Raw genomic sequence first — 27,432 nt, forward strand, 5'->3', positions numbered from 1 at the left:
TGCTTCCTCCTCTCCCTGCGATGTCCTCGGAACCACAGCAGTTCAGAAGCAGTAAAGCCAAGAGAGGTGGGTGCTCTTGCTATGGTTCTGGCTTGGCATTGACTAAAAGACCCCTTCAAATCCTGATCTGCAAAGACTTTGCATTTCATCACGTTTAAAGTTTGCTCCAAGGGATGCTGAGAAGCATCTTTCCTCCTGCATTTCCACGACCAAACGTTCCTGTGCTCTCAACGCTGCAGCAGCGTGGGCTGAAGATGTGATGCTCTTGTGTGGCCTGGGCCTGTGGAGCTGAGCACCCTGCGAGCACTCAGGAGCTTGCCAGGGCTTTGGTCTTGCCCTGCAGAATGATTTGAGCCCTTGAATCAGGCACAGTCCTGTGGATCTTAAAGCAGCCTGGAGAACCCCCCCTGATTGTCTGCCTCTGCCAAGTGTTGCTACGATGGGTGCTAACAAACCCTGTCCTTCCTCCCCTCACCGTCGCCTCTGGCCTCACTTTTTGGCCTTTGAGGAAAAAGGATGGTTTTTAACAGGATTTGGCTTCCAGATGAAACAAACTGAGCTTCAGATTGTGTAGAAATACCTCATCAGACACTGCTCACTACTGACTGTGTCCCCATCAGGCTTCCCCTCCACCCCTCCTATTCAAATTTTCCATGGAAATACGTATTTTTCTGAGAATTTTTTTCCTCCTGGGAAAATAAAAACAAAACTGAAACCCACAATTGACTAAATGTTTTAAGCTAGGAGAAGTCCCAGATGCTGCAGGGTAGAGGTTGGAAGAACATGCAGCCTTGCGCTCTGCTGCACAGGAGTTTGTCAAAGAGAAGGTGACAAGAGCTTTTCCAGGCAGGGAGATAAGCTAGCCAACAATATAATTATTTTTTTTTTTCCTCATAGTAAGAAAAATTGCAGAAATTTCTTTTGATTTTTTTAAATTAAATTTTTTCTCAACATTGAGACACGAACAAAATGGAAATACATAAAGCTTGCAAGAGCATAATTTTTCTAATGGCGGAACAGGGGAAATAATTTATTATGTAAAGAAAGTTAAAGATGTATTCCTTTTTAAATTTTGCTGAGACTTTTTTTTATAATAGATTAATGCTCAGCAAATTGATTTATAGGATTTTCTTGTATCTCATAACAGGTTTTACATGTCTGTTTACATCAGGAATACTTTATTGAGCATATCCTATCAGTGACAACCTAATAGTTTTAAAAGCAGGTGGTTTTACTTACTCAAAACTCACTACAAACAAAATTTGTCTTTTTTAATAATTACTTGGATTTTGATGAATAGCTAGGAGCTTTGATTGAGAAGCACAATGAATTTTTTTCAGTGCTATATGAATATAAAATAGAAGAAGAAAATGCAAGGCTTCTTAGTGAAATCAATGGCACTGTTAATGTGAACATGGAAAAACCAGTGTACATTGCAACACCTTTAAAAGAAAGATTCGTGGAACTGCCAAGAATCAACCTTTTGTCTAGGTGTGTTTTGTGAAGACAGAGGAAGGGAGTGGGGACAAGGATGGATGTTGAAGGAATGATTTGCTGTGGAGCTCATTGGGCAGGTTTCAGTAGGTACCACAATGAAGGGAGGAGATCTTGCTGAAACTCCAAAGATAAATAGAAAAATATTATGATTCACATTTCTGTATACAAATGTCATGAGACATGCTTACTGAGGATGGCATCATGACCAGAGGTCCTCCTTGTTATTGCAGTTGATTATTAGGTGCTGACTGTTGTGAGTTTAGGGTACTGCTCTTACAAATCCAGGTACAGAGACTACTGTATGCATTCATTTCGTGTGAAGTCCCATTGAGCTTACTTCTGAGACATAAAGAAAAGTCCTAGCTAATGTAATTTCCTTAATAGTACCCTTGAAGTAGTTGACTGTAAGTATGTATAAATACATTCACTATTTTGTTTGTATTAGTGTGCCATGTGGAAATCTCGGCATCCATTTCGAAATGTTACTCATGACCATTTGCCACATTGAAAAGCTCAGACACAGCCTGAGCGAGCCAGTGTTAGGAAGCAAAATGCACATACAGAGGTTCTGAAGCACTATGTTTGCAACATGGGTATATTTGATTCTTTTTGCTTGTTTTTTAAATCTGTATGAGAACACTTGTGTAACAGAAGTATTCTGATTGTACTCTGCCATATCTGTCTTTAGTACTTGATGCAGTACCAGCCTTTTGTTGCTGAAGAGTAAACCAGGCTGACCTGTGCTTTGCAAATAATCCACGTAACCATGTGGTGATTCTACAGTGACTTAAGATTTTGTGCTTTACTATGATTCAAAGCCAAAGAACAAATGCCAGTAACTATATTTCATGTGCAAAGGTTTTGAACATTTATTAGCAATACTGATTCAGCAGCCTATTAATTTCCATGTTCTAGTTGGCAGAGCTTTGCTTCAACATCTGTATTCTTCTGGTATACGTCTTTTAAAAATTTCAGTTGAAAATCAAATTTATTTCTGTTATCTTATGTGTATTGCTCCTTTCAAAAGTGTATTAGGGAAGTATGTCTGACGAGGGTTTCTTCTTGCCTTAAGTAGAAGAGGAAGTGCATTGGCCTGGAGTAGGACTAGAAAGCGGCTCCTTCCTGACTGTTCTTGCAGGGTTGTCTGTGCTGACAGCCCCTTCCGTCTGGCTGTGGCTTCTGCAGACCTGACCTTGCTCCAGAGCCTGAATCCTGTATACCCTGTCTACTAACATTTGGTTCTCACCCTTCAACTACATTCCATTGCACTTGCCTATTGGTTAACTCAAGTCCCTCACAACAAAGAATCATGGAAGAGTGTATTTGAAAACACCAAAGTAGTTATTTTCTTTTAACTTATATACTTGGAGACTCTTTCAAACCTTTTATACACGCAGGAAGATGTAGGCAGGTGGAGCTGAAATGTGTTTTCTTATGATTCCTCTATCCACAGGAATTGAGTAATATTTGATATCTGAATTAGAGCATTGCCTATAAAGTAAGCTTGCTTTTTTTTTTTTTTTGTGAAGAAGGGTTTTTATCTGTCTTCTTACAGCTATAGTCTCTATCTCTATCCTGATGCTTTGCAGCACAACTTTTTTTGTTCACCAAGGTGGGACATGTCTCTCTCTGGTAGAAAAAGACTTTGAGAATAAGCTTCAATAGAAATGGTGCATTTTCCACTAACAGATTTGATTCTAGTTTGGAAATACACTTTTTAGATGCATTTCCTTAAAAAATGTAATGTGCTCAGCTGGTATAAATTGGTTTATCATCTCTGCTTTCAGAATTGATGTGCATCATGGAAAATCTATTAATACCTGGCAAACACTATATATTGTATCAGAATTACAAAAGGTTATTGTAAAATGTTATTTGATTAATAAAACTCAGGTATTTTGAAGCAGGTGAGGTTTCCAACAGTTTTGCCTTCTGGACAAGTTCCACGGCAACTTATGAATACTTCCCAGATGAATAATTTAATTGATATACCAGCATGACTGAATTCTTAGTGTTGTACAGTAAACTGATAGTGTGTAATGCAGGACTTAAAGTTCCAGCAGCTGCACCACTTGAACCTGCACATTTGGTTTTGTAATCCCTCCATCCTTCATTTTAACAATCAGGAATGGCTTAGCCCAGAGGGATGTAAGCCTATATCTGAAGAAGATGCACTAACCCCAGGTTATCAAAGAGGGATGAGGAAGAAGAGTATGAAAAGTTCTTTATTGTGAGGGTGGTGAGGTACTGGAACAGGCTGGCCAAAGAAGTGGTAAATGCTCTATCCCTGGTAGTGTTCGAGGCAGGTTAGACAGAGCACTGGGTGACATGTTCTAGGGTGAGGCATCCCTTACCCTTGGCTCTATGGTCTAGAATGAGGCATCCCTGCCCATGGCAGGGGAGTTGGAACTAAATGATCTTAAGGTCCTTTCTGACCCAAAACATTCCATGATTCCATGAAAAGCGCTTTTTGGTCTGATGGTTGTGAGTTTCCTCAAGTAGTGGCATTGAGTGGTGGGTGTATCAAGGGCAGAGTGGATGGAGCTTTGAGGAACCTAGTCTAGTGGAAAGTGTTCCTGCCTATAGCAGGGGGGTTGGAACTAGGTGATCTTTAAGGTCCCTTCCAGATGAAACCATTCTATGATTGTGTACGCTGTATTGCAAAGGACATAATTTCCTGCGCAGTCAGCTTTCTCCACACCTCGCCCATTTTCTCACCGTTGCCCTTAAAAGGGTTTCCAACCTAGTATTCTATGACTGCTTGGTCAAAACGTCCGAGGCTTAGCCATTCTGTTTGCATATTGCTTTCTTTGCCAAAATCCATAGCTCCCGGTTCTCTGGTTGAAATTGTTTACTCTCCATCTGTGCTGCAGCTGGCAGTGTTTTGGAAGTTACTGTATGAGGACAGGGCATTTCAACAAGTTAATCTAAATAAATATTCCAAGATGGACATTTATAGTCACAGAAATGGCTAAGTAAAACCAGAACCCTCCTCAGGAGAGTAGCTTCAAATGTGCATTCAGAAGCAAATTTGCCTTGTATAGTGACCCAGAGAAGCAACTTCAACCACAAATGCTGCACTACTGGAAATGAATGAAGCATGGTCTTGTCTTTGCTGTTCTCTGTCAACAGAATTTATCAATGTTTTCTGATTGAAGAGTCTCTATTACCTGCAGTATTACTTGCAGTGTTACTTGCACAGGCAAGAGAGACTGTTGCTTGGCATTCAGCTCTCAGGCTGACTGCAGGAGGCTGGCACTTGGGAAATCCGTTGTTCTCAATGACTGAAGTGAGCTGACAAGTTCTTAAGAGGAGCCCAGCTTGGTGCTTTGTGGTGCCACTGGCAGTGATTTTCAAGACTGAATGGATTACGTTTTAGAAAATACCTTTTTTTTTTTTTCCCTTGAAATGTGATTAAATCCATTACTAATGCTATTAAAGAAAAATGGCCATAAATATATCTACTATGAAGAAGTACTTTAGAAATCTCACAGTGTCAACTTTTTTAATCCATTTCTGTTTTGATAAATGAGCTATGCATATTATATTCAGCTCTTGCATAACTACTCTCTTTATACAGTGTGAAAATAACCCATAATTGTCAAACATGACAATTTTTATTTTTTTTTCAAATGGATAATAAACACCATTCTCATAAAGAAAGGAAGTTGCTAATAGATGGGGAGGGGAGTTCTCTTTACTCAGAAACGCGGTAAGCAACAAATGATCTCTTTTTTCCAAAACCCACTGAATTAAATTAGCTTAAAATATTTGTATACATTTGTGAATTATACTTCTGATTAGCAAAACCGTGTCCTTTCATGTAAGTAACATAAAAGGATCAGCCATTCTTACAGATAATCACAAGCCCATGTATAAGGAAAGAAAGCGCTGAAAAATCCCATTTTTGTTACAGACTCACTTCAGCCTTATTGACAGGGTACTGTCTGTGATTTGAAGCCTAATACTATAATAATAGTGTCATAAAACAGGCTTAGAAAGCTCAGGTACTGTTATAACTTTTACTGCATATAATATTAATTATGAAAAACATTGGATTAGGGCTTCACAATATGGTGACTATTAAGTGACATAATATGAAACTGGTGGCCGAGAGTTCCTGAATATTAACTCCAGGTAAGCCATGCAAATTGAACAAATCCCCTATACCTACTTTGTGATCCTTTTGCTTATGCTAAGCAACACCTGTACGTACCAAATAGATTTGTTGATTTCCATAAGTGTAAAATTGAGTACAGCAATGCAGGAAGTAAATTATAGTAGCAGGATTAGCCTGCACTCTCTCTCTTCAAGTCATACATGGTGCTGCTAAGTGGTCTTGTGCAAAGCAACAGAGCGATCTCAAAAAAAATTACAAAGTTCTCTTTCTTTCCTTTTTTTAATTTAAAGCTGAAGTTTACTTATCCTCAGCATAAAAATTACTTCTTATTACCTAGTTTGTAGAACTGTGGTCTCACTTAGAATGAAATTTAGCCTGTGAAATGGGCTATATAAAATCTGGGATTTGAGATTGTAACTGGTAATTAAATGGTGTTACTGATGACACTGCAGCTGAATTTCAACTTTATCCCAAACTTTAAAAAATTAGACCCTTTACTTTAAAAAGCTTTACTTTACTTTACTTTACTTTAAAGCTCCTCAATTCTTGTCCAAAGTCAGTACATCAGTGCAAATACTCTTGTATTCCATAGGCTGTGGTTCACTGACAGAGTCATAAAAAGATGACCTAATTTTTCAAATAGAAAAGTCTTTTTGGCGTTAACTGAACCTGGAAGTGCTCATGACTTTGGAAAAACAGGTCATGTAGCAATTTAATATGCACTCAGGAGTTTGATTCTAGGCTCTTGGGCTTTTAAATATTCATCATGCTAGTCTTAATATATAGATGCCCAGAGAGTGATGTATGCATTGCAGTGAAAAATGCAGCAGACATATAAATTAATAAGCATTGTACAAACCAAGTTTGTTTCTGGGGAGCCCCCCCCCCAGTCAAATAACACCCCCATCCAAAACAAAACAAAACCCAACAAAATACCAAACAACCAAATAAAAGGGCAAAAAAAAAAAAAGCAAACAAACAAAAAAGACCCCACACCAACCAACAAACAAAAAACAACCCAAGAAAACCCCAAAACAACAAAACACAAAAAAAACCCTAATCTACACAGCTGCCTGGGTGGCATGTTCTTCAGAAAAAAAATGTAGCTTCCTTCACATTGACAGTTGTTGTCTTTTCAGTATGTCTGTTGTCTTGCTAATATTCTTGAATTGGAACTGTTGGAGGAGCAGTGAATTGTTAATCTATAGAAAGAAGACATTAAGTGATAATTACATACACAAAAGGCTGGATAAAAGCTCAACAACATTTATGACTTTGTGGTTTAAACATTTCCAAACTGCAAATTAATGTAGCAGTCCATATTTAATAGCACTTTGACCTGATACAATACTATTTTAGCTGATAATGTTTTGCCTGTTTTGCAAGAGTGCTCTGAATATTAATTATATTCTCAAAACACACTGCAGATAGTATTTAGCATTATTATTATGAATTGTGTTCATAAGAATTTAAGATTTTATGTTGCTGGAGTTGCATAAGTCTTTAGGCACGCTATGAATATTTCAGCAGTGTTCATGCCTGATATAACCTGAATCAACAGTTATTTCAAAACATTTATTTTTACAGAACATAGACTGTAATTAATCACATCTTTTGTTGGGGTGAAGAGAACTGGAACTGACCTCAGACTTCTTGGTAGACCCCTAAGCTTTAGCTTTTCACTGAGATTTCTCTCAATCTTATTTTCATATGCAACTCTCTTTGCCTTGCCAGTGGGGTAAACTTTGAGTGTAAATGGTCATAGCTCCACTGCCTTCAGTGGAACTGCACCCATTTGCCTAGGGTCCCTCTCTTCTGTCACTCTGTGATTCTTTTCTTTGCTCTGTATTTTCTGGTTTGTCAATTTTCAGAACTGTTTCCTGCTTCTTATATTCCTTTGGACCTGAATATCACTTGTATCCAAAATTCAAGGTTTGCTGAGCCAAACACACAAGTGTTGTCTCAGTCTGTAATTTACTGAGGAATTACTTCATTGTTGGAGTGCACAGAATCACAGGTTCGTGAGAAAGCATTGATAGTTTGTCCCTAGGAGTTAACTTATTTTCCATGTGGATATGAATGCCATTTTTTCCTATGTTCAATATTGAATAGCATTCATTTTTCCAGTATTTCTGTTTAGTTTAAATATTCAGCACTCAAACACTCCAGAAGTTGCTGTTGCCTAGGTAATAATAGCAAAACACTGTATTTTCCATCCAATTTTGACTTTCTCGGTTTTACATCTTGGTAGACTTCAATGAAATGTCAAAGTAGCGATAAATGGATCTTTGGAGATCCATTTATGTTTATTTATAAGGCTTTAAGACTCCAAAGGAATGTGAGTCATTTATCAAAAGGCTACTATGAAGCAGTATTTAATTAATAATAATTTAGAAATTATTTTATAACATATGAAATATCTATAAAATATAGAAAATCTGTATACTATAGAAAAATAATATATAGATTATATAAATATAAATATGTAAAGTCAGAACACAATGGTAGTAGGGAATCCTATAAAAACAAGCAGTACTTTCAGGTGTATGTAAGCAGGCTACCAACTATTCATATTGCCAAAAGGTGAACGAATTTCTGTAATAAACTCAATCTTATCAAATGGAAATGTCAGAAGGTGCGAAAAGCCTGGGCATATTAATCAATCAAAGTATGTCTTTGAGTTGTAAACTTGTCATACAGCTACGAAAAGGGAAAATCTAGTCACAGACCGTATCAGGCACTGAATTGCCACCATTATATTGCTGAACTCTCATGAAGAATAACATAGCTGTTCTAGTCAGCCTTACTTCAGAGAGACGAATTCTCACTGGGGCAGGTATGGAAAAAGGGGAATTAACATAACCAGAAAATGACAATCTACCTCAAAAGACAGGAAGTGAGTGTCATAGCTAAGTGAGTGCTGTGAGTAGATATGCTCTAAATAAGCACAGGGTGCAAGTATACAAGTGGAGTTGGTCAAACCACATTTACATAAGGTAGAAAGAAATGTTAACTTAAAAATAAAAGGATATTAACTGCTTATGAAAAAGTCAGATTTTTTCCAGCTGTCTGTTGAGTAATATTCTGGGCACAGCTTTCAATTGGAGATGAGGGAAAACTTTGGGGAAACAGCTTGTTCTCTTGTTGCCTGCAGTTTCAAAGGTAAGTGTTAATCGGTGAAGATCCACTTCATTCCTTTGTGGTATGTTCCCTACAGTAAAAGACCACATAAGACACTGCTTACCTAACTACAAAAACATGTTGAGACAGAGCATTTGGTGACCTTCTCACTTGAAAACTGGAATATAGATATGATGTCTTTGCTTCTGAGTTTTTGCCATATTACAAGACTAGTAAGGCAAAGGTACATGTTCATTAACCTTTAGCTAGAGTGGTGCCTGTGTTACTGTTAGCATTAGTCCCTATGTTAGACCCTATCTATTGCTTTGGAATTTAAAAATTTCAAAAGGTACAAGTTAAAGCAGGCCCATGCCTTAATCCGTGGTATTTGTTGAGACCTAATAAATAAAATGCAGTTTTGTTGACTTTTCATTATTAAAGACACTGCTGGAGGAAATAATGATAGCCAACCTTTTGACGTAATTTTTTCAAGAATGAGCCTGCCTATGTGTTGTTTAAAATCTCTGGTCCCTAATACCTCAGTGAAAACTTGGATTAAATATAGTGTGTCAGAACAATAATTTCTCTGAGACTCTAATCCATCTAAACCAATCTAGACATGCTGTACCAAACAACAAGCTCCAGTGTGAGTCCTGATCAGATGGGTCATGTGAAAGCGATCAGCTGTCACACAACTGGTGTGACTGATACGCAGAATTTATCCTGGAGGTTAGTAATCCTCTTTCTCTCCAAACAAATCTCTCCAAACAATACCTTCAGCTCCACACCTGAATCACGCTCTTGTGACCATGGATGAGGGCTAACCAGTACCTTTTATGGTACTTGTTATCAAGAGCATCCAGCAACAAATATCCATTGTTAAGCCTTCAAAATCAGCTTTCCATTCTGCCACATGGGCTGTGTGACCACACATGTGTAGATGTGCCCAGCAGCAGGCAGAGGGTTACGTTTTGGTTCCCTAGTACAACCTTGGCATTTGGGTAAACAGCGCACACTGCTTTGTGCTGAAGCACTCGTGAGAGTCCCTAGCCTTTGTGAACTGTACCCCACACCCTTCCTGACTCCAAGTGCTATGTGCATCTCATTCCGTGTTCCTACAGCTTGTACAGCAGTTTGTTCAGCATTCTTTCTCTTCACTTACTTCCCTTTTCTTTTTTGTTATTTCCCCCTCTTGCAGATGGACAAAAGAGGAAGAAATCATTAAGAAAGAAACTGGACTCATTAGGAAAGGAGAAGAACAGAGACAAAGGTAAAATAAAATGAGTACATATTTACTGATTGAGTATTTAATTTTGCATATGAGATTTCTTTAGTCTTAAATATGTACTTTTTGGAGAGGAAAATGTTATTCAGCTGATGTACTGCCTAGGTATTTATTTCAAAGTTGAAAATCATGTTTTATTGTCTCTGTTTGTCGTTAACATAACCCAGATCTTTTCAACTGAGAGGTTATTTCCTGGGAGAAAAGGAGGAGTTAAAGGACGGCATCTTTCCTTCATTGTTCTTTCTCCCCAGTGCAGAATGTGGAATCCGGTTGTTTACCAGAATTTGCACTCTCCTTGTTCAGTTTGCAAAGTACACAAAATCAGCTCTAATCAAGCAAGTCAGTTGGCTTGCATTTCTTTTTTTTAACCTTAGGAAAATAGCCCATGTTTAAAATATAAATGCTTCAGTGCTACTGACCAGTTGGGTTTTAATCAGACTCCATGTGACGTGAATTTACAGGTATGGTTGTACTCTTTTTTTTTAGACACTAATCAGCTTTATGGGCTGGGTCCTAATCCACTGGATTCGGCCTGTAATTTGCAGCCATTTAAACTAAGTCTAGATGTTGAGACCTGGAAAGCGCTGCTGAAATTGTGGTTTTCTGCATGTAAGTGATTGTGCATCTAACTTTGTGTTCCATCCTGGAAAAGAAGTTCTGAAAAGTGTTAGTAAAACACAGTTTCACAAACACACACCCGCAAACATACAGACTTATAACAAGAGAATTGATTTGGTTGTTCTGATGTTAGTGCTTGTAATCAAGTTTGGCAGGATGGGACTTTGAGATTCCATTGAAAAAATGAACATGCCCACTTGAAAGTTACTTTAGGTATTTTTCAGGAAGAAAATGTTTTCCTTTTAGTTTTTGTTTGGTGACTTCATACATGGGATTATTACTTTCTTGATTTAAAAATAGCTATGGAAAATATCTGCATTAACCTTTCTAAAGCTGTAAGTCCCCGCACATATTTGTTTGGATAAATCCGTGGCCTCCCATGTTGCATTGCTTGTATCAAATCTTTCATTTGTTATGAGAATTACTTGATGTACGCCTGAGCCCACATGCAGAAGGAATTTTTTAGGAAGAGGTTTACTGATCTTACAGCATTTCTACCTTTGGGAAAACTCTGTCTTGTACTGCTCCTGTAAATGCATTGCATTTGGCAGCAACGTAATGAATCAGTCATTATGTTGCTTAGTTTTCTCCTTGGTTTTGTGTTGGTTTTTTTTCCACCCATAGTCTTCCACACAATTAAAAGTGCAAAGCAGCATATTCTGTGTAAAATCCTCCCTGCTTTTCATTGCATTTATTAGATACTGATTTTCATGGCACTCTGTGGGTTTCTCTTCTGTATCACTTCTTGGTTTTTGTTTTTAAAATGTTCTCTCTCACAATTTTTTGATGCTCTGAGGGTTTTTATCTTTTTATCTACCCCCTTGTGTGGTACAACTTTGATAATATCCTTTGAAAATTTCTATTTAGAAACTCTTTTGAGAGTTTATATATATTTTTTCCTTTTGTTTTCACTTTTTTCATTGCAGTTCTTTTAGCAATAATAAACTGACTTGATAATTCACCAAAGACCACATTTTGCTGTGTCACCCAAACCTGGTGGATCTTTGCAATTGCACTTCCAGAACTCTTAAAATGCCTCTTTGGTGCCTTGAGAAGTGATAGTTTACTTTAGTGATGCAGCTGCTTAACCCAGAGTTGTGCTTTATTTCTCTAAATTCTCTGTTGCCAAAGATGTTTCAAACAATAAATTTTCTAACATTGCCTTGTATTGTTTAGTGAATTCTTTGTAGCCTCATTTTATTTCAGCTGACCTTTGTTTCTAATAATTGCACAACAGCACTAGTTGAGTACTTACAGATAATATTATTTTCTGCTACTACATTCCTGTTCAGAGACTTTTTTTGTGTGTCTGCCTTGTATGATAGCACATATACTTCATTTAGTTAGTATCTTTGGGGATATACTTTCTGTTTTTATTGCAATGGGTTTTCTGAGGGCACTTTTCCATTTAGGGCTCAGTAGTTGTCCACAGGAAAGGTCATCAATTTTATAATTACTCATCCCTGTATATATTTATCTACTTCCTGTTTTCTATCATTGCTCATATCTTCTGGTTAACTATACCCAAGCATTTTTAAAAATCACTGTGCTGATTCTCTTAATTTTAATTCCTTTTTTTTTCCTTATTTATTTTTTTAACTTCTTTTCACTTCAGGCATTTCAAACATCTACCCATTTGCTTTTATCCTCCTTCTCTCCTCTTCCATTGTCTTATTCTCATTTATAAAGATGGCTTACCTATCCTTTCCATGTATAAGATGTTATAGGACTAATTCCTGAGGGGAAGATAACCCAGCACTACTCAAACAGCAGAATCTATTTCTCTCTTTCCTTCAGGATGTCTGCACTGACATGGTCATCAGGTTGGTCGGCAAGGTTACAGAGCACCAGGAAATTGAAAGGAATCAGGTTCCCACCATGTTGTGTCAGCAGAGTGAAAAAAAAACAAACCATGACAGCTCTTATTTGTTTTCAACAGCAAACACATTAGGCAGAAATAACCCAGATAGCAGCATCATATGACCCCTAGCTTCTCAGGGTTTCTATCCATGTTTTTTTCTGCTGTACACTTCTTTGCCCTTCCAAGTTATTAAAGATTATCTGCCCCACAGATATTTGCTGAGCAGACTCTTGATCCATGATGGTAGAGGGGATGAGCAACCAGGCAGGGTGCTGCGTTGTGCCATGTGGGATATTAGCCTGGCACAGTTGGTGAAAGGTAGCTGTTCTCCTATAGGAAGTAGCAGCACCAGCATCTCTCCTAGCCTCAGGAGTTAGAAGGGAAAGTTGCCCAGCTTTCAGGTGAAGAGCTGGATCTGGAAGGTGAAACGTAAGGCCTCGTGCTGCAGGTACCCGTAAGGATGAGCCTGCCATGCTCACGTCATGGCCAAGCCCACCACTTTTTCGGAGCAGTGCTCTCCATGTCACCCAAAGTCAGAGTTTGACCTCCACTTGGTCTGTGCGTGTCACAGCAAGCTGGAAGTATCATTCTCATCCATTGCATGGTGTTTTTTTTAACAAGCCTTTCTACCATTTATTTTATAAAGACTATCTTCTGTTTCTGGGCAATTGATCCAAAACAAAGACTCCACACTGTGAATGTGTATGCACTCACACAAAAGGCTGGGAGGATTTATTTACCCACCTGGGCAGGTCCCTATTCCTCATGCCCAAAAGGAATGTCTTCCTTCTGTTTCTTTTGTGGTTTGGGGTATTTTTTTCAGTTGTTTTTTCTGGGTTTTTTTTTTTTTTTGGTGTTTTTTTTTTTTTTGTGGGTTTTGTTTGGTTTGGGTTTTTTTGTTGCTTTTTGAGTTGTTTTTTTTTGTTGTTGTTGTTTGGGGGTTTTGGGGGGTGGTTTGAGGGTGGGTTTTTTTGGTAGCCAGTCTAAATGAGGAGGAGACAGTGAGACCAGGCTGCAGGACACCAGAGGGGAAGTAGGGAAGCCAATTTCACAGCGCTTTATACAGATGGCTTGACTTAAGTCAAACACCATTTCTATCTATTCAGCATCACTTCTGTAAGCACAGTTGCCATTTGAAGAGTATGTAATTTATTCCAAACATTTTGCCTGGGAGACCCCATGTAGAAGGACAATAACAACTGAGGGGCCCATGTTAGGTCTCATCTGGAGTGCATCCTACCTGAAAAGTTGTTTTTTAATAGATAGGCTCCTAAAGGTTAATCCTAATGATCACACAGCAGTGTGTGATTCTGTATGTGGTTTGCAGCCAGAGATCACTGAGATGTGCCTGGCACAGGAAGCCAAAGAGTTGGAAAAAAGGCCACTGTGCTGATCATGAGGCAACAATGGAGGCCTTGCTGCAGGATGCATGAGGCATGAGCAGTTCTTGAGAAAGAGCAGGGAGGACTTGCATCGTTGGTCTTGCTTGAGAAACCTTCTCCTTTAGCACTGACATGCACTGAACTACCTTAGGGTGTAGACTTCTGGAGTTACTTTCTCTGGAGAGGTACCACCTTGCTGTAATTTGAGCCCAAGACTGTTCTTCATCGCACCCCACCAGGTGGCTGCACTTAAAAAGCATAACCAGAAGGATATGGTATTAATTTCTTTTAGGACTGTTTGATTTAATCTCTTCATTCAGGACTCACTGTAATCCCTGGAGTTCTTACTCTCGTAACACGACATCTTATTTAGATGGATCAGTCAATGGACCTATCTGCTAAGTGAGAGTTTCCATAAACTTCTGAAGACCAACAAAGGCACCAAAGTAGAACTGAATGCACTTTAAATGAGATTCATATTTTTATTTTGCCCTTTTTGACAAGTACATCTGTTGTCATCTTGTTAAAAGGGGAAAAATTCTAAACTAAGTGTGTTTTTCAATTGCTTTTACATCACTGAGTGACTCACCAGAGCACGATATAGCAAAACTTGCTGGATGTAAACAGACAAAACAGGAGAGCAAACACTGCACCCAGATATTTAAGTAGTATTTTCAGCTTCCATCATTCAGTGTCTTTGCTTTTTTCTCCTCAGCCTCTTTGTTATTAATGGCCATCATGACGCTCAATCGTGCTGTCTACATATGTCTCTAAACATTTGCTTTAGCTGCTGAGAAACAGTACTCAGGCCAGAGGAGCAGTAAAGCGTCAGTGCTGCTTGGAATAAGAAGTTCTCAGGATGCTCTGCATGCTGGCAGCTGGGTACTGTTTCCTTACAAATCCACTTCTAATTTTGTTGTCAGCAGAAGAGTAGACTTTCGTCTGTCTTCTGCCAGTGATACGGGGGTCAGCGTAAGCATGCCTACTTGGAAAGTACACACAGGCATTCCTGAGAGAGGCACCTCCCAGAAAGGATATGTCCTAGAATTTTTTGTCAGTAAACCAGCCCCATTTTACCTTAGTTCCAGTAAAACCTACATGTGAGCTAAGAGTCATGCTCAGAAATAATAATCACTTGTTACGTGATTTGTTGAGCAACTGAGAAGCATCCATTTTGCTGATGTTTCTGTGTGGAATGTAAATACTTCACAGGTTCACCTGTGAGGCCTTAGCACAGCTGCTGCATATTCTGGAGTTCCGGAGAAAAGGCCTTCCTTTGGTCTTTCCAGATACTCTCTGGTATATGGAGATCCCACAATAGGTGTTTGATCGTTCTTTAATTCAGAATTCTTGAAAACATCCTCTGTATTTCCTTCCCAGCCATGTTCAGTAAGTTTAGAGGTATTCTTCAGTGCTTTCATTTGTTCTTCAGTAATTCAGCCTATCGTGATGTCAGTATGCCTAAAGGGAAAGTTCAACGGATGAAGTAGGTTTTTTTTCATTACAGTTTATCAGAAATGTGCTGCCTTTTTTTTTTTCTTTTTTTCCCAAGCCTTTCCAGCACCCCAATGTGCTTTGTAAAAACCTTTGAGAATGTTTCTCATCCTCTCTACATGTGCAAAAGGGTTTTTTTAAGCAACACTGTCATATTTTGTACTAAAGTCAACTAAAATGCTGAAGAACCTCTTAATTTTTAAAAAATAAAAACCAAAGACATACCCACAGAAAATGCTTAAGTGATTGGGAAGGCCTTATATCAATCCTTGGGGGGCAGGGAGCTCCAAATAGCTGGGGAAAAGAGTTTCAGCCATAGAACTGATCCTGAGAACATGGTGTTATCTTGAGGCAGCGCAGGGTTTTGATGAGCTGCCAGATGGAAGGAGATTTGCTATTTCCACTATGGATCAAGGTTTCCATTTTCCTTATTTTCTTGCTTTCATCATTCTCTATGGACCCAAAGTAATTAATTTCCATTAACAAAACAGTTGCCCAGGCTGGCTGGCTGGAGAGTTTGGTTTAAAGACCTTTCCCTGTTTAAATATTTCTTTTAAATCATATTATTCTCTGAGCTGTCTTCCATTCTATTCCTCTCATTTAAATAGAAGTAGTACAAAGGCCTCAGTAGGTCTTGATCACAGGGTTCTTAACAGCATAAAACCAGCACTTAAAGTGCTAAGGAGACTATCCAAAGTTGCTGTAGTGTGTGCTGTTCACTTCATCAGCATTGAAAGCCTCATTAAGGTCTAGAGAATACACCTCACTGATTCTTAGTAGACCATTATGGTTTGTGGGATGGAAACCATAATTTTCACCAGCTGAAACTTCAGAGAAGTCTTTGAAACTATACTTAGATGGGGTGGCATGAGACCAAGTAAACAAACTGTATGGGTCAATGTCCTGGATGTCTTATTTGATTAGCAAAGAAAAGGATTTCTGATCACTGCAACTCTTATTTGATCTAACTGGGAGTTGTTCAGTGGCATGCTGCTTTTTATTAGAAAATGCTGATTTACCACTACAGAAAGATTTCTTAGGAACATATCAGTTTTGATCAAAATTTTTGTTAAGAAACTTGCCTCAGCTGCAAGGTGGACTTTCTGGTAAGACAAATTATGAACTTCTCCAAAATAGCAGCTTGTATCCTTTGCCAATAAACACTAAAATCCAGAATGGATCAGAAGTCAAGTCCTTATGTGCTGCCAGCCCAGGGTATGAGTTTGTGTTTCCAACCTGATTGAGCAGCCTGCCAGATTATTTCATATTTTTATATGGTGCTTTCTACAAAATTTCTTTTTAAACTGCCCACTCTTCTAATTGAGTAAGTGATCAAATTTTTATCTGGTCTGCAGAAAGTAACTAACTTAGTCACTTTCAATGGGTATATATACAGTAGACCAAAGTTTAAGCCCCTGCTCTAAGGAACATTTCTTCATGCAAATGAAATCTTTCTAGCAGAGGTGAACCCCAGTCTACAGAAGTAAATAGTCAGTTGGTGCTTTTACCTTAATTATGAGATCGGAGGCTCAAACATACCTGTCTGATTCAGTGCCCTTTCTCTCCATCAGTGAGTTGCTAAATTCATTGCACAATTGCAACTCCTTTGTTTTGGGGTTTTGGTGTGTTTTTGTTGGTTACGGGGTTTTTTTGTTTGGTTTTTTTTTTTTGTTTGGTTTTGTTTTTTTTATTTTAATCTGAAATATCAAAAGAGCTAGCATTCACTTGAATGGACGTGAGATTACCTGTCCAAAAAGGAAATTGTTGGGATTGAATACTTCTGAAGAGTGGTGGTCAAAACATGCTCACCACCACCACCCATAGGCACACTAGATTTGGTGTAGTCAGTCTGCAGAGAGTGCAACCAATTCTCTTAATTTCAACACAAGAGCAAAAAGTTACTGGTTTTGCAAATACTTTAATGCGACTAGCACTGCCAGCCAGCATCACTTCCATCTGTATTTAGGCTGAAAATCAGCCAGTTGGTTTGCATCCAGTTCCTTGTCTCTGCCAGACATTGAGAAATCAGGGAAGTGGTTCATGTCCTCTGAGAAGGAGGCCTACAGCAAAGCAGCATAGAGTAGAGGCTCAGAATCCTTTTACTGCTCCACAGGCACACTGAGCAAGAGAAATTAAAAACCTGGCATCCCACACCTGAGAGCTTTCAAGGAGGAGCAACACCTACCTCAAAATACCAGCATTTACATAATGAAGTCAGGGAGAAGGTCTTTGTAATGAAATTATTTCAGTGAAGCAGTACTGAAAACCTACTGCAGGATCAATGGCATCAGCATTCTGTTGGGCATCACTGGCCTTACATACTTCTGTCCTATCACAATTGGACGTATGAGTGGCTGTGAGACAAAATCAGAAAAATATTTAATGTTCAAGTTTTCATTTGGCACAGTGGCTTTTCTCAGGAAATATTGTGGAAGGACAGTTAAATAGGGGTGCTGGAGGTATAATGAAGTACACAAATAGAACGACAGAAGGGGGAGACATGTTGCTATGTGTGTTTCAAGTTTGTGTTCTTAAATGTTCATTGGGAAGATAATTCAGAACAGTAAAAAATTAAATTCTCATAATTCTATAGGTACACTCTGCTAAGTACACGAGGGACAGGTCTAACTCTGGACTTGAACTGTCAATCCCTGCACTGCTTGATACCCATGTAATGATGTTCTTTCTTGTCCTAAATTAAATGCAGATGTTTTTAGGTGTCATTCTACTCACAGGTCACTTCCAGACTTGCTTGATGTATGAGGCTCTGCTTCCTGATTTAATTTTGTCTAGCCACCAAAGTTAATGTCTAACATTTCATACTTGCAAAGAACAGCAATTTTACTCACCAAATCAGAACAACAGGCCCTTGTCTCTTTAGTGCAATAGGCTAGTAATGTCCTCATTCAAGATTCATACTCTTGCTTTCAATGTCTTGCTTTAATCTAACAGTAATGCAAGTCTAGATAAAATTTGAAAGTGTCATCAAAGATATAGTCAGGTACTTTAAAGACCCTAGAGGGACTTCATCCTTTAATCATTTAGACGATTGGCTAAAAATAAGGAATTTGTTTTCTTTCTTTTTCTTTTTTTTTTTTTAATTCTTTTTTTGCTACATTAAAGAAAAAGTTGCTTTTAATATCTGGTGCTTTATTTATTCCTGATACAGTCAGTTCTGAAGCTGGAACCTAGTAGTATTTGTAGCCTTTTTCATCAGGATTAATAGAGGCAATAGCTATTTTTTTCATTTCATTTGATAATAAAAAGTTCTAGTTGGCTGTCTGACACAATGGCTTTGGTTCTTCTAATCTGAGACAGGTCTAGATTTGAAACTTCAATGTTAGCTGTTGGCTGATAGAGCATTTTTCTTGTTTTGTATAATATTTGAGCATTTTACTTTGAGACCAGAAGCATGTGATGGTTTTCTACATTACAGCTATATTGATGTGGGATGGGATGATGTTCTTTTTGTTAATTGAGAGAAACCTGTATTTTCACGTATTTTTGTATATCTATATATATTTGTACTGTTACAAAGGACCTTTATACTGATATACCACTGTTAACCTAGTTTAATCTTACCAGTATGTTAAAGCAGTATAGTTCTTGTACATATATTTAAAACTATACCCTTAGAGGCTTAGTCTGAATAGTGTATGCATTTACAAGCTCCCTCTGCAGGTAGATGCATACCTTCCTGGCCTGTAATGAGACTCATGCACATTCCTGTACCTCTTGACTCTGGTGCCTTGAAGCATTTGTGAAAAAGAAATCTGGTGAAGTGGTCTGAAACATTAGGGATGTAGCCAAAGGTGCTTGACTTGCAGTTACTATCAATAAAAGTTAAGATCTCAGATCTACTCCCAAGTGATTTTTCCAAGATTCTCTGTGGTATATCTTGCATTATCCAACTGGAAAAAGGATTAAGATACCGTGGGCTATAATTACCTAGCACATCTCCACTATTATTTTATAATTTGAATATTATTATTATTATGCAGTCCAGTGCCTCCTTGGAATTATTATATATTTAAAGGGACTTTGGATTGTTTTTCTGTTTAACAGCTTAATACTCAATTCTTTTTGTGCTAAATAAATATCAGATGTTCAGTAAACATCAATTTTGTTGTTGTTACAGAGTTTGTTCCCCAGGCTTTTGGAATGCCCTTGTCCCAAGTGATTGCTAATGATCGGGCCTACAAGCTCAAGCAAGACTCTCAGAAGGAAGAGCAAAAAGATGTTTCAGATTTTGTGGCCTTTCTCTTGCCATTTGGAACTAAAAGGCAGAACAAAGAACTTTCAAGCAGTAATTCATCTCTTAGCTCAACCTCAGAAACACCAAATGAATCCACTTCTCCAAACACGCCCGAGCCAGCGCCACGAGCAAGGAGGCGTGTAAGTAAACCTATTACATTATGGTGCATGCCAGTAGGTCCAAAGGCTCTAGCTGGAGCACAAAAAACCGCTGTTGTATCTGTGGGCTGTGGAGTACTTCTTCTGTCATGTTCAAACAGTGATTTCTTTTTTCAGGTGGAATCTAGCCTGGTCAATACCAGAAAATTCTAACTGTCATAGAAATCTTTCTCTGGTGCTGGTGGGAAAAGATCATATGATCTATCAAAGTCTGTAACAGATAGCAAAGTGGTAGAAAGAATTTTTTACAAGTCTTCCTGTTCACTCCCTTTATCTACGTCCAGTCTAGGTCTTTTAGATGTAACAAATTCTGTCTATCTTCAACCTAATTTTTTCAGCTGGGCAAGAAACAAACCTGTGTGATTGATATTTATAAATGTGTTTCTGTTAATTTAACTCTACAAACCTGGAAATAAATCTATTAATCCCTATCCTAGTATTAATAAAAATCCCCATGGTCTAATTCTGATCATGTCCTTGGTGGTGAGTAAGAAGTTGTCAGAGTAAATTTGTACCAGGCTCTTTGAAGGATGTTTCTGCATACAGGGTATGAAGATGCTTTTGGCAGCACAGTGTTATGGTTTGGGTTGAATGTTAATCTTGCATGCAAGATAGGTACCTAGTAGACCATTTGTTTGCAGTATTCTGTATGCTCTGAGCTTTCCATTTTTTCAGCACCACAACTACTAACAGTAGTAGATTTTATTATTTTTTATTTTTTTTTTTACCATGGGATAAAGATTATAGAATTACTGCTTTTTAATTTCATTTGCAATGAATGTTAAGTAATCTAAGAAAAAAATTGGGGTACAAGAACAGACCTTGGAAAATAAAATATTTTCTTATGAACTTCACCTTCTTTCATCCCTAGGGTAAAACCTGCTTCATAGACAAGCTATGTAGGGCCCTTCAAGCCAGGGTACTAAGATGGGTAGAACTGGAGTAAGTTTCAAATTAAGAGAAGATTGAAGAGCCCCATGACCTACCTTCTTTCCCTCTAGTTGTCAGCTGAAGTTTGAAATGTCTGCATTCTGTCAGCAAATAGTTGAGGGCATGATATTTGAAGATGTTTGCATTACATATGCCTAACACACAGCTGTTGACCTGTCCAGAACAGGATGTTGTGTTCAAATAAAAGTGCAAAGTACACTTGAATGTAAACATGAAGGGTAACCCCCCCAACTTCTTTAAGAAGATCGTGACAAAAAAGAGAAATTCACCGTACATACCCATTGGCTTCAGAACCTGTTTTCATACGAGGGAAAGGTAACTCATGTGTCCAGATATGAGTCATCTGATGTTCTTTTCAAGTGTGGTAATATCTCTGACATGCATTTAACCAGCCAGCAAGCAGAAGGAACCTGGACCCTCTGTTATATCCAAGGGCTCAAGCTCCACCAGGGCCAAGTTCCTTGATGCTTGGGGAGGGGTTTTGCTTTTTTGTTTTGAGTGGGTTTTTTTGGCAATACTAGTACTGCAGCTTTCAGGGTGTTGAATTTGAACATTTAGTCCATAGTCATGAGGATGCAGTAGCACATGATTCACCTACAGAAAAGTAAGAGTAGGTGAAGGTGGGCAGTGTGACATGGAGGGATCTGGCATTTTCTCTTGGAAGTGAACCTCAGTCATTCAGTAATGTACTTTATGAATTGTCAATTATTTAATATTAATATCAATTTACATCCCATATCTTATCTGGTTTTGGCCTTTATACTTCTGCTTATCAGTGTACTTACTCTACTCCCTTGAGTTTTTTAGGGGATCGTAAGGAAGCTTGCACTTTTATCTCTTGGGCAATGTTTCACTGTTTATTTCCAAATACACCACGGTAAATGCTTAAAAAAAAAGTAAGTACATGGATCTGATGCAACCAGTTTCTCACATAAATGCTGCATAGGCAACTGGAGTCCTCTTAAATTGGAGGGATTGCTTATCACTGCCATTTCCTTCTTTGCAACTGTACCATTCACTTTTGTGTATTCCATTGAATCTTCAAACACTCAGCTGAGGCTTTCAGTTAGGGACTGGTATCCATTATTGTGCAAAGGTAATGCCTAGTAGATGGAAATTGATTTTTCTTTGGTTGATGGGCATCACAGTCCATGGTAGCACTATGTCTGTGTTAATAGTCCTGGAGTAGTGGGCAACAATGTGCAATATCTCCTACATCATTCTCCAGCAATCATATAGGTCTGGCTGAGCCTAAATTAGTAGGTCTGGCTGAGTTTGAACTGGATCCATGGAGTATGTTAGTATTGTTTTCCTCTGCACTTTGAAATTTAAAATAAGAGCTGGTCTGGACTTGGTATTGCCAAGCAGTGCTGTGCTTTAGCCACTGAACTCAAGGTCACTTTTCCTAAAGCCAGCTCAGTGTGCCAGTTAATCCACAACTTTGATAAAGTGCCCAAGGATAATGGTGAACTGACTATATTTACATCTATTTTGGGGATCTGAATCCGACTTAAGTGACTCTGTGATAATAATGGTTCATGAGGTGAGGGTGTCCTGCAGGATAGGCAAGGACCAGTAAAGGCAGAGAATAAAGGTTGGCACCTGTTGTACAGGAACTGCCTGGGAGCTGCAGCAGTGAGGATGGTGTTAGGGCTTTCAATGTCAGTTGACTAATTTTGATATCTGAAACCCCAAACTTGTAAAATAAAATAAAAAATCACAGTTGGAATTATACACACGTGAATCACAGCCAGAGATTCTTGTTTGATTTTGGGTTTTTTACTTTTTTTTTGTTTGGTTTGGTTTGCTTCCTTTTGGCAAGAAATTGTAAGGGCAATCAAGCAAATGTATTTCTGAGACACATCAGAAATCAAGATCAAAGATGCATTCTTAAGGGTCTAGTAATTGTTTTGGGATGTGGGTCCAAAAAAATCTAAATACTTCACTGTATTTTACTTATAAGTCTTCCATAATTTCTAAGAAACAGAAATGTACCTGATAAATTAGATGCTTTTTTTTATTAAAAAAAAAGCTATTTTGAACTAAAATTTTTCTAATTAATTTGAAATCTCAGTGGACTTTGTATGAGTTGCCTATGAGTCGGAAATCTCTGTAAAGTTCAGTTGTCCAGGCTGATGGAATAAAATACTTCTAGAGCTTGAAATTCACCCGCAATTGTACAGTTCTCATTTAACAGATGCAGAGATCTCACCAGCAGTCTGTGAAACAGCTGTCTGGAACAGTGTGGTTTTAAGACATTAGATTTGTCAGCAAAGTTTTTAATGGGAATATATATTCTCTTAGGATGATGTGCTGGATCCCTTTACAATGTAATTTATGTTATAATAAAATGTATCCTTTGTTTCAGAAAGAAAGAAAGTAATTTACAGTAGATATTTTAAATGAGAATTACAATTGATTTTTTTAATTTTAGCTTTATTAATGTTTAATATTCTTGATGCCCTCGAAAATCTCTTTACCTGGTAAGTGAAATAAAAATTGAGGAAAATGGTCATTTTGAAGTGACAGTAATCTTGAGGCTTGGAAAACAAATCTTGTTTTTCTAGACTGAACACTGAAACATGCCGTAAACCTCCTGCTGCTTGTGCTGCTTTATCCTACAGACTGCTTGAACTTCTGTGCCTTGCTGTAATATAAACACAGTTTTCAAACCTTTCATTGGAATTTTAATGATTCTAAAATACTAAGATACATGAAGTAGAATTATCTATAAAATATTACCCCTCCACTTCTCTGGTCTGTCTTTGGTTTGTGATAACGTGGCAATTATCTCAATCTCCGCAGTTGTATGTATTTGTGTTATTAGTTACTGTGTATGGCATATGGTTGTAAATCTATTTGCATCATTTTCACTGATACAATGTCCCAAGCTACAGAAGAGGGAGGGAGTCAGGTTTAAAAATGTGTATACATATCTCCATGTGCATAAATCTTGTGCTGCTGAGGTGCACATGGACCATGGTTCATCCTTGTCCTGCAGTATGTGCGGGCTTACAACAATGAAAAAGTGTGCCTAGTGAGTAAGAAAGCGTTTAGTTTTTTCAATAACTAATTTGTATTTCTTGTAGTGTGGTAATAATAACATTGGTACCACTGTGATTTTCCCATCCATTACACTGGTATTATAACTTAATTACTTTACAAAACCTGCGTAGCAAACTGTATTTTTTATATTAGGTTGTTTAAAATGCAGGTAGGCAAAAGTCTTTGTTAGATAAGGTCCTGTGATATCTTCAGACCTAATGATTGTTCTATGTGTGTGTATTTTACAGGGTGCAATGTCTGTGGACTCTATTACAGATCTTGACGACAATCAGTCACGATTGTTAGAGGCTTTACAGCTCTCTTTGCCTGCAGAAGCACAGAGCAAGAAAGAAAAAGCAAGAGATAAGAAACTAAGCCTGAACCCTATTTACAGGCAGGTTCCCCGGCTTGTAGATAGTTGCTGTCAGCACTTGGAAAAGCACGGTAAGAATATTTCATTTTCCCAAGAGTGGCCGGTATACTTTTACTATCCTATAAATAATTGCATGTTTTGAGAAGCAAGTATATGCTTCCAATTGCAAGGACATCTTTGAAAGTAAATTGCTTTCCTTCCTAATTTGCCTCCTAATTCACTTTTGCTAAAGATATTGTCTTTATATAATGCAGAAACAATAGTTAATCAAGGTATCTGTTCAACATCTCTCCTAATGTATCTTAGTCTTGTAAAGATTTTTAATGAGAACTGAAATAATTTGACCACAGCAAGCCAGAGCTATTACATGGCCAGATAATAAATAAACTATTAAGTAATGGTGATTGCAACACCAGATGATGCATTTGACGCCTAATTTGATCAGAAAGAAATCATTTACTGACTCTGAATGAAAGGCTTTTGCGGATGAGGACTGCGATTTAAACAACAATGCAAAGGTTTTACAATACATGATTGAAAACCCTATTACATACAAATGTATAAATGAACTCTACGAAAAAGAGTCATTGTTAGCCTTTTACAGAGATAAGATACCATAGCTGGCAAGTGATTGTGCGGATGAGTAAATTGAGATGAATTACTTCCTTTAAGCAAGGGTAGATGAGTTTGGAGAACATAAGTGTCTAAGTTAGCCAAAAAAGCTATCCAGCTGAATATCCTTTGGATACTGTGATTTTATGTCACTTGATCATCCATTTTTTGCCCAGTATGAATATCTCCATCTCGGGTGTTTCCCTGTCAATGTTCCTGAGTTTACTAAATGTTATTTCATCAGCCTAATTTTCTCTTAACCAAAGATAGAAGAATATTTGAAGGGAGTTGTTATGTTGAGACTAAAGGGCATAATCTTACCTGATCGTCTGTGATGAGTATCTGCAACTCCAAGCACTATTGTGAAGCTACACGTCTCTAACAAGCAAGTGTAGCATTGTTGCCTACAAAAGGCATTTATTTTGCAAGGTTATTTTATATCTCTTGTATGTAAGTAGAGAAAAAGAATGTTGCAGAGTGGCCTTTGTTAGACCATAAACCTTTCAATTTATAGACAATTTCATTTTTTAGCAAAAAATGTGTAACTGCAAAATGATATTAGGTACACAACTGCTTGAGTCCCTTAGCATTTCCACTCATGTTCTCATTGCTAAAAACCATGTCACCTGTAAGGTGACATTTACTCTGAAATTTTTTACTTTCTGTTACTTGGCAAAGTATGTCCACTCAGCAACCATGTTATCATTTGGTTGATATTCTGGTATCTCTATAGGGCTAAAAGAAAGTTTTAACTGATTGCTTATGGAATAGCAGGCAACAGCCATTTCCAATATCTAAATGGCACAAGATGCATTTTGTCTGAAGTACAACAGTAGTTCATTATAAGCCATTATGGGATTATATAATGGCTGCTCCTATCCTGTAAGCTGCACGCAGCTCCCAAGTGGAGCTCTTCCCTCTCGTAATCAGCCAGAGTGCCCTACTTATGTCCCTTTGAAGGAAGCTCTTAGTTTTGTCTCTACAGGCACGGCAGAGCATGTGGGTAACCCCCAGAACCAACTGCTTCCTGTATCCAAAGACATAGCTCAGTGTGCCAGATTATTTAGTTACTTTATTGCCTGTATCCTTCGGTGTCAGTCCTGCAAGTGCCAGCTCCGAATGTAGAACAGTCCCTTGCTTGCTGCAGACCTCAGTCCCTCGCAGAGTAGCAGTAACACTACCAAAACGGCATCTCAAGAATCATAGAGTTGGAAAGGACCTTAAGATCATCTAGTTCAACCCCCCTGCCATGGGCAGGGACACCTCACACTAGATTATGTCACCCAAGACTCTGTCCAACCTGGCCTTGAACACTGCCAGGAATGGAACATTTACCACTTCTTTGGGCAACCTTTTCCAGTGCCTCACAACCCTCACAGTAAAGAACTTCTTCCTTACATCCAGCCTGAACTTCCCCTGTTTATGTTTGAACCCATTAACCCTTCTCCAATCACTACAATCCCTGATGAAGAGTTCCTCTCCAGCATCCTTGGAGGCCCCCTTCAGATATTGGATGGCTGCTATGAGGTCATGGAGATGTCATTTGGCAAGGTTAGGTAATGGGATGCCCTTAAAAATGGCAGTAAATAGTTTCTTATTTCAGGACAACTGAGTTTTGCCTCAGCGTTGTATGTACACGTATGTAGATAAATACAATGTGGGATTTTTATTCTTTTAAATACACATAGTCCAGACTGCTTTAGTTCAATGCAATTTTCAGCAGAAAACTAAACAATAAAACAGGTGTCTGATGTGCTACACTTGCAGGTCTCCAGACAGTAGGAATATTCAGAGTTGGAAGCTCAAAAAAGAGAGTAAGACAGGTGAGTTGATACACATTTTCCTCATTAGCTATGACACCCAAACAAGTATGATTCCTTTCTGTTAAGTGGTTTCCTTCCTATCTTTCACCTGGTGAAATTCAGGCTTTCTGTGTCAGTGACTTTATTGGGTTTTGGTTTTTTTTGATGGCGAATAGCATGCCATCTTTTACATCTGGTGAAATACTTGTCAGGTTCTCAGCAGGTTAACAGTCTCTGTATGTTTTGCTTTCAAGTAGCGCAGGGTTGGAGATCCAAATAGACTACAGTGATGAAATTTTCCAAAGGTTACACCATAGGGAAAAAAAAAACAACAACGAAGCTTGGCTGCTAGTTTCATCTCAGCTGAAGCTCCCAAAGTAAACCCAAACTAAATCTTTTTTGGAAAGCTCACAGTATGAGGAAATATGCAAGTACAGAACAATCCCTTTGACCCTCAGATTGCTGCTCCCAAATATCACCTTTCTTTTACCCCTGTTAAATTTGAAGGTCAGAGCAGACCCATCCAAGCACTAGTCTCAGCCAAATGTTGAAAAACAAAGAGAGTGTACAGTTAGGCTCCAGAGAAAAAGTCAGAAGTTGGTGTTTTCTCAGCCCTAGATATGACGTCATTATTCCCATAAGTTGGAATACACGTTGAGTTAGAGCAGTAGAGAATAGTGCTTGATGCTTAGGGAAGGAATAAAACATTACAGGAAAATACCCCTGCCAGGAAGACCAAAATGATCAAATGGGAAAAAGCAAAAGAAAGCTTAAATTCATCTGATCCCAGAAATAATAGTATTTATTGCAAAGTCTATACAGTATGATGTTTGGTGCTCTGGAAGGTTACCTTGAATAT

General features: G+C 38.2%; 1 protein-coding gene across 1 annotated transcript in view; it reads left to right on the forward strand.

Moving 5' to 3' along the window:
• Window positions 1-9,805: 9,805 nt before the first annotated feature.
• ARHGAP6 (Rho GTPase activating protein 6) overlaps window positions 9,806-27,432 on the forward strand; it is a gene marked incomplete at its 5' end in the record, with an annotated part of 41,952 nt that continues 24,325 nt past the window's right edge. The window contains 4 exons of the mRNA XM_061366460.1: window positions 9,806-10,007; window positions 19,516-19,772; window positions 24,035-24,230; window positions 26,539-26,594. Of these exons, the coding sequence (XP_061222444.1) occupies window positions 9,806-10,007; window positions 19,516-19,772; window positions 24,035-24,230; window positions 26,539-26,594 (711 nt within the window). The remainder of the gene's footprint in view (window positions 10,008-19,515; window positions 19,773-24,034; window positions 24,231-26,538; window positions 26,595-27,432) is intronic.

This window comes from Neopsephotus bourkii, unplaced genomic scaffold, assembly GCF_033783945.1.
Source record: "Neopsephotus bourkii isolate Nb327-2 ecotype Australia unplaced genomic scaffold, CSIRO-AGI_Nbou_v1 NB_1346, whole genome shotgun sequence".
Lineage (NCBI taxonomy): Eukaryota > Metazoa > Chordata > Aves > Psittaciformes > Psittacidae > Neopsephotus > Neopsephotus bourkii.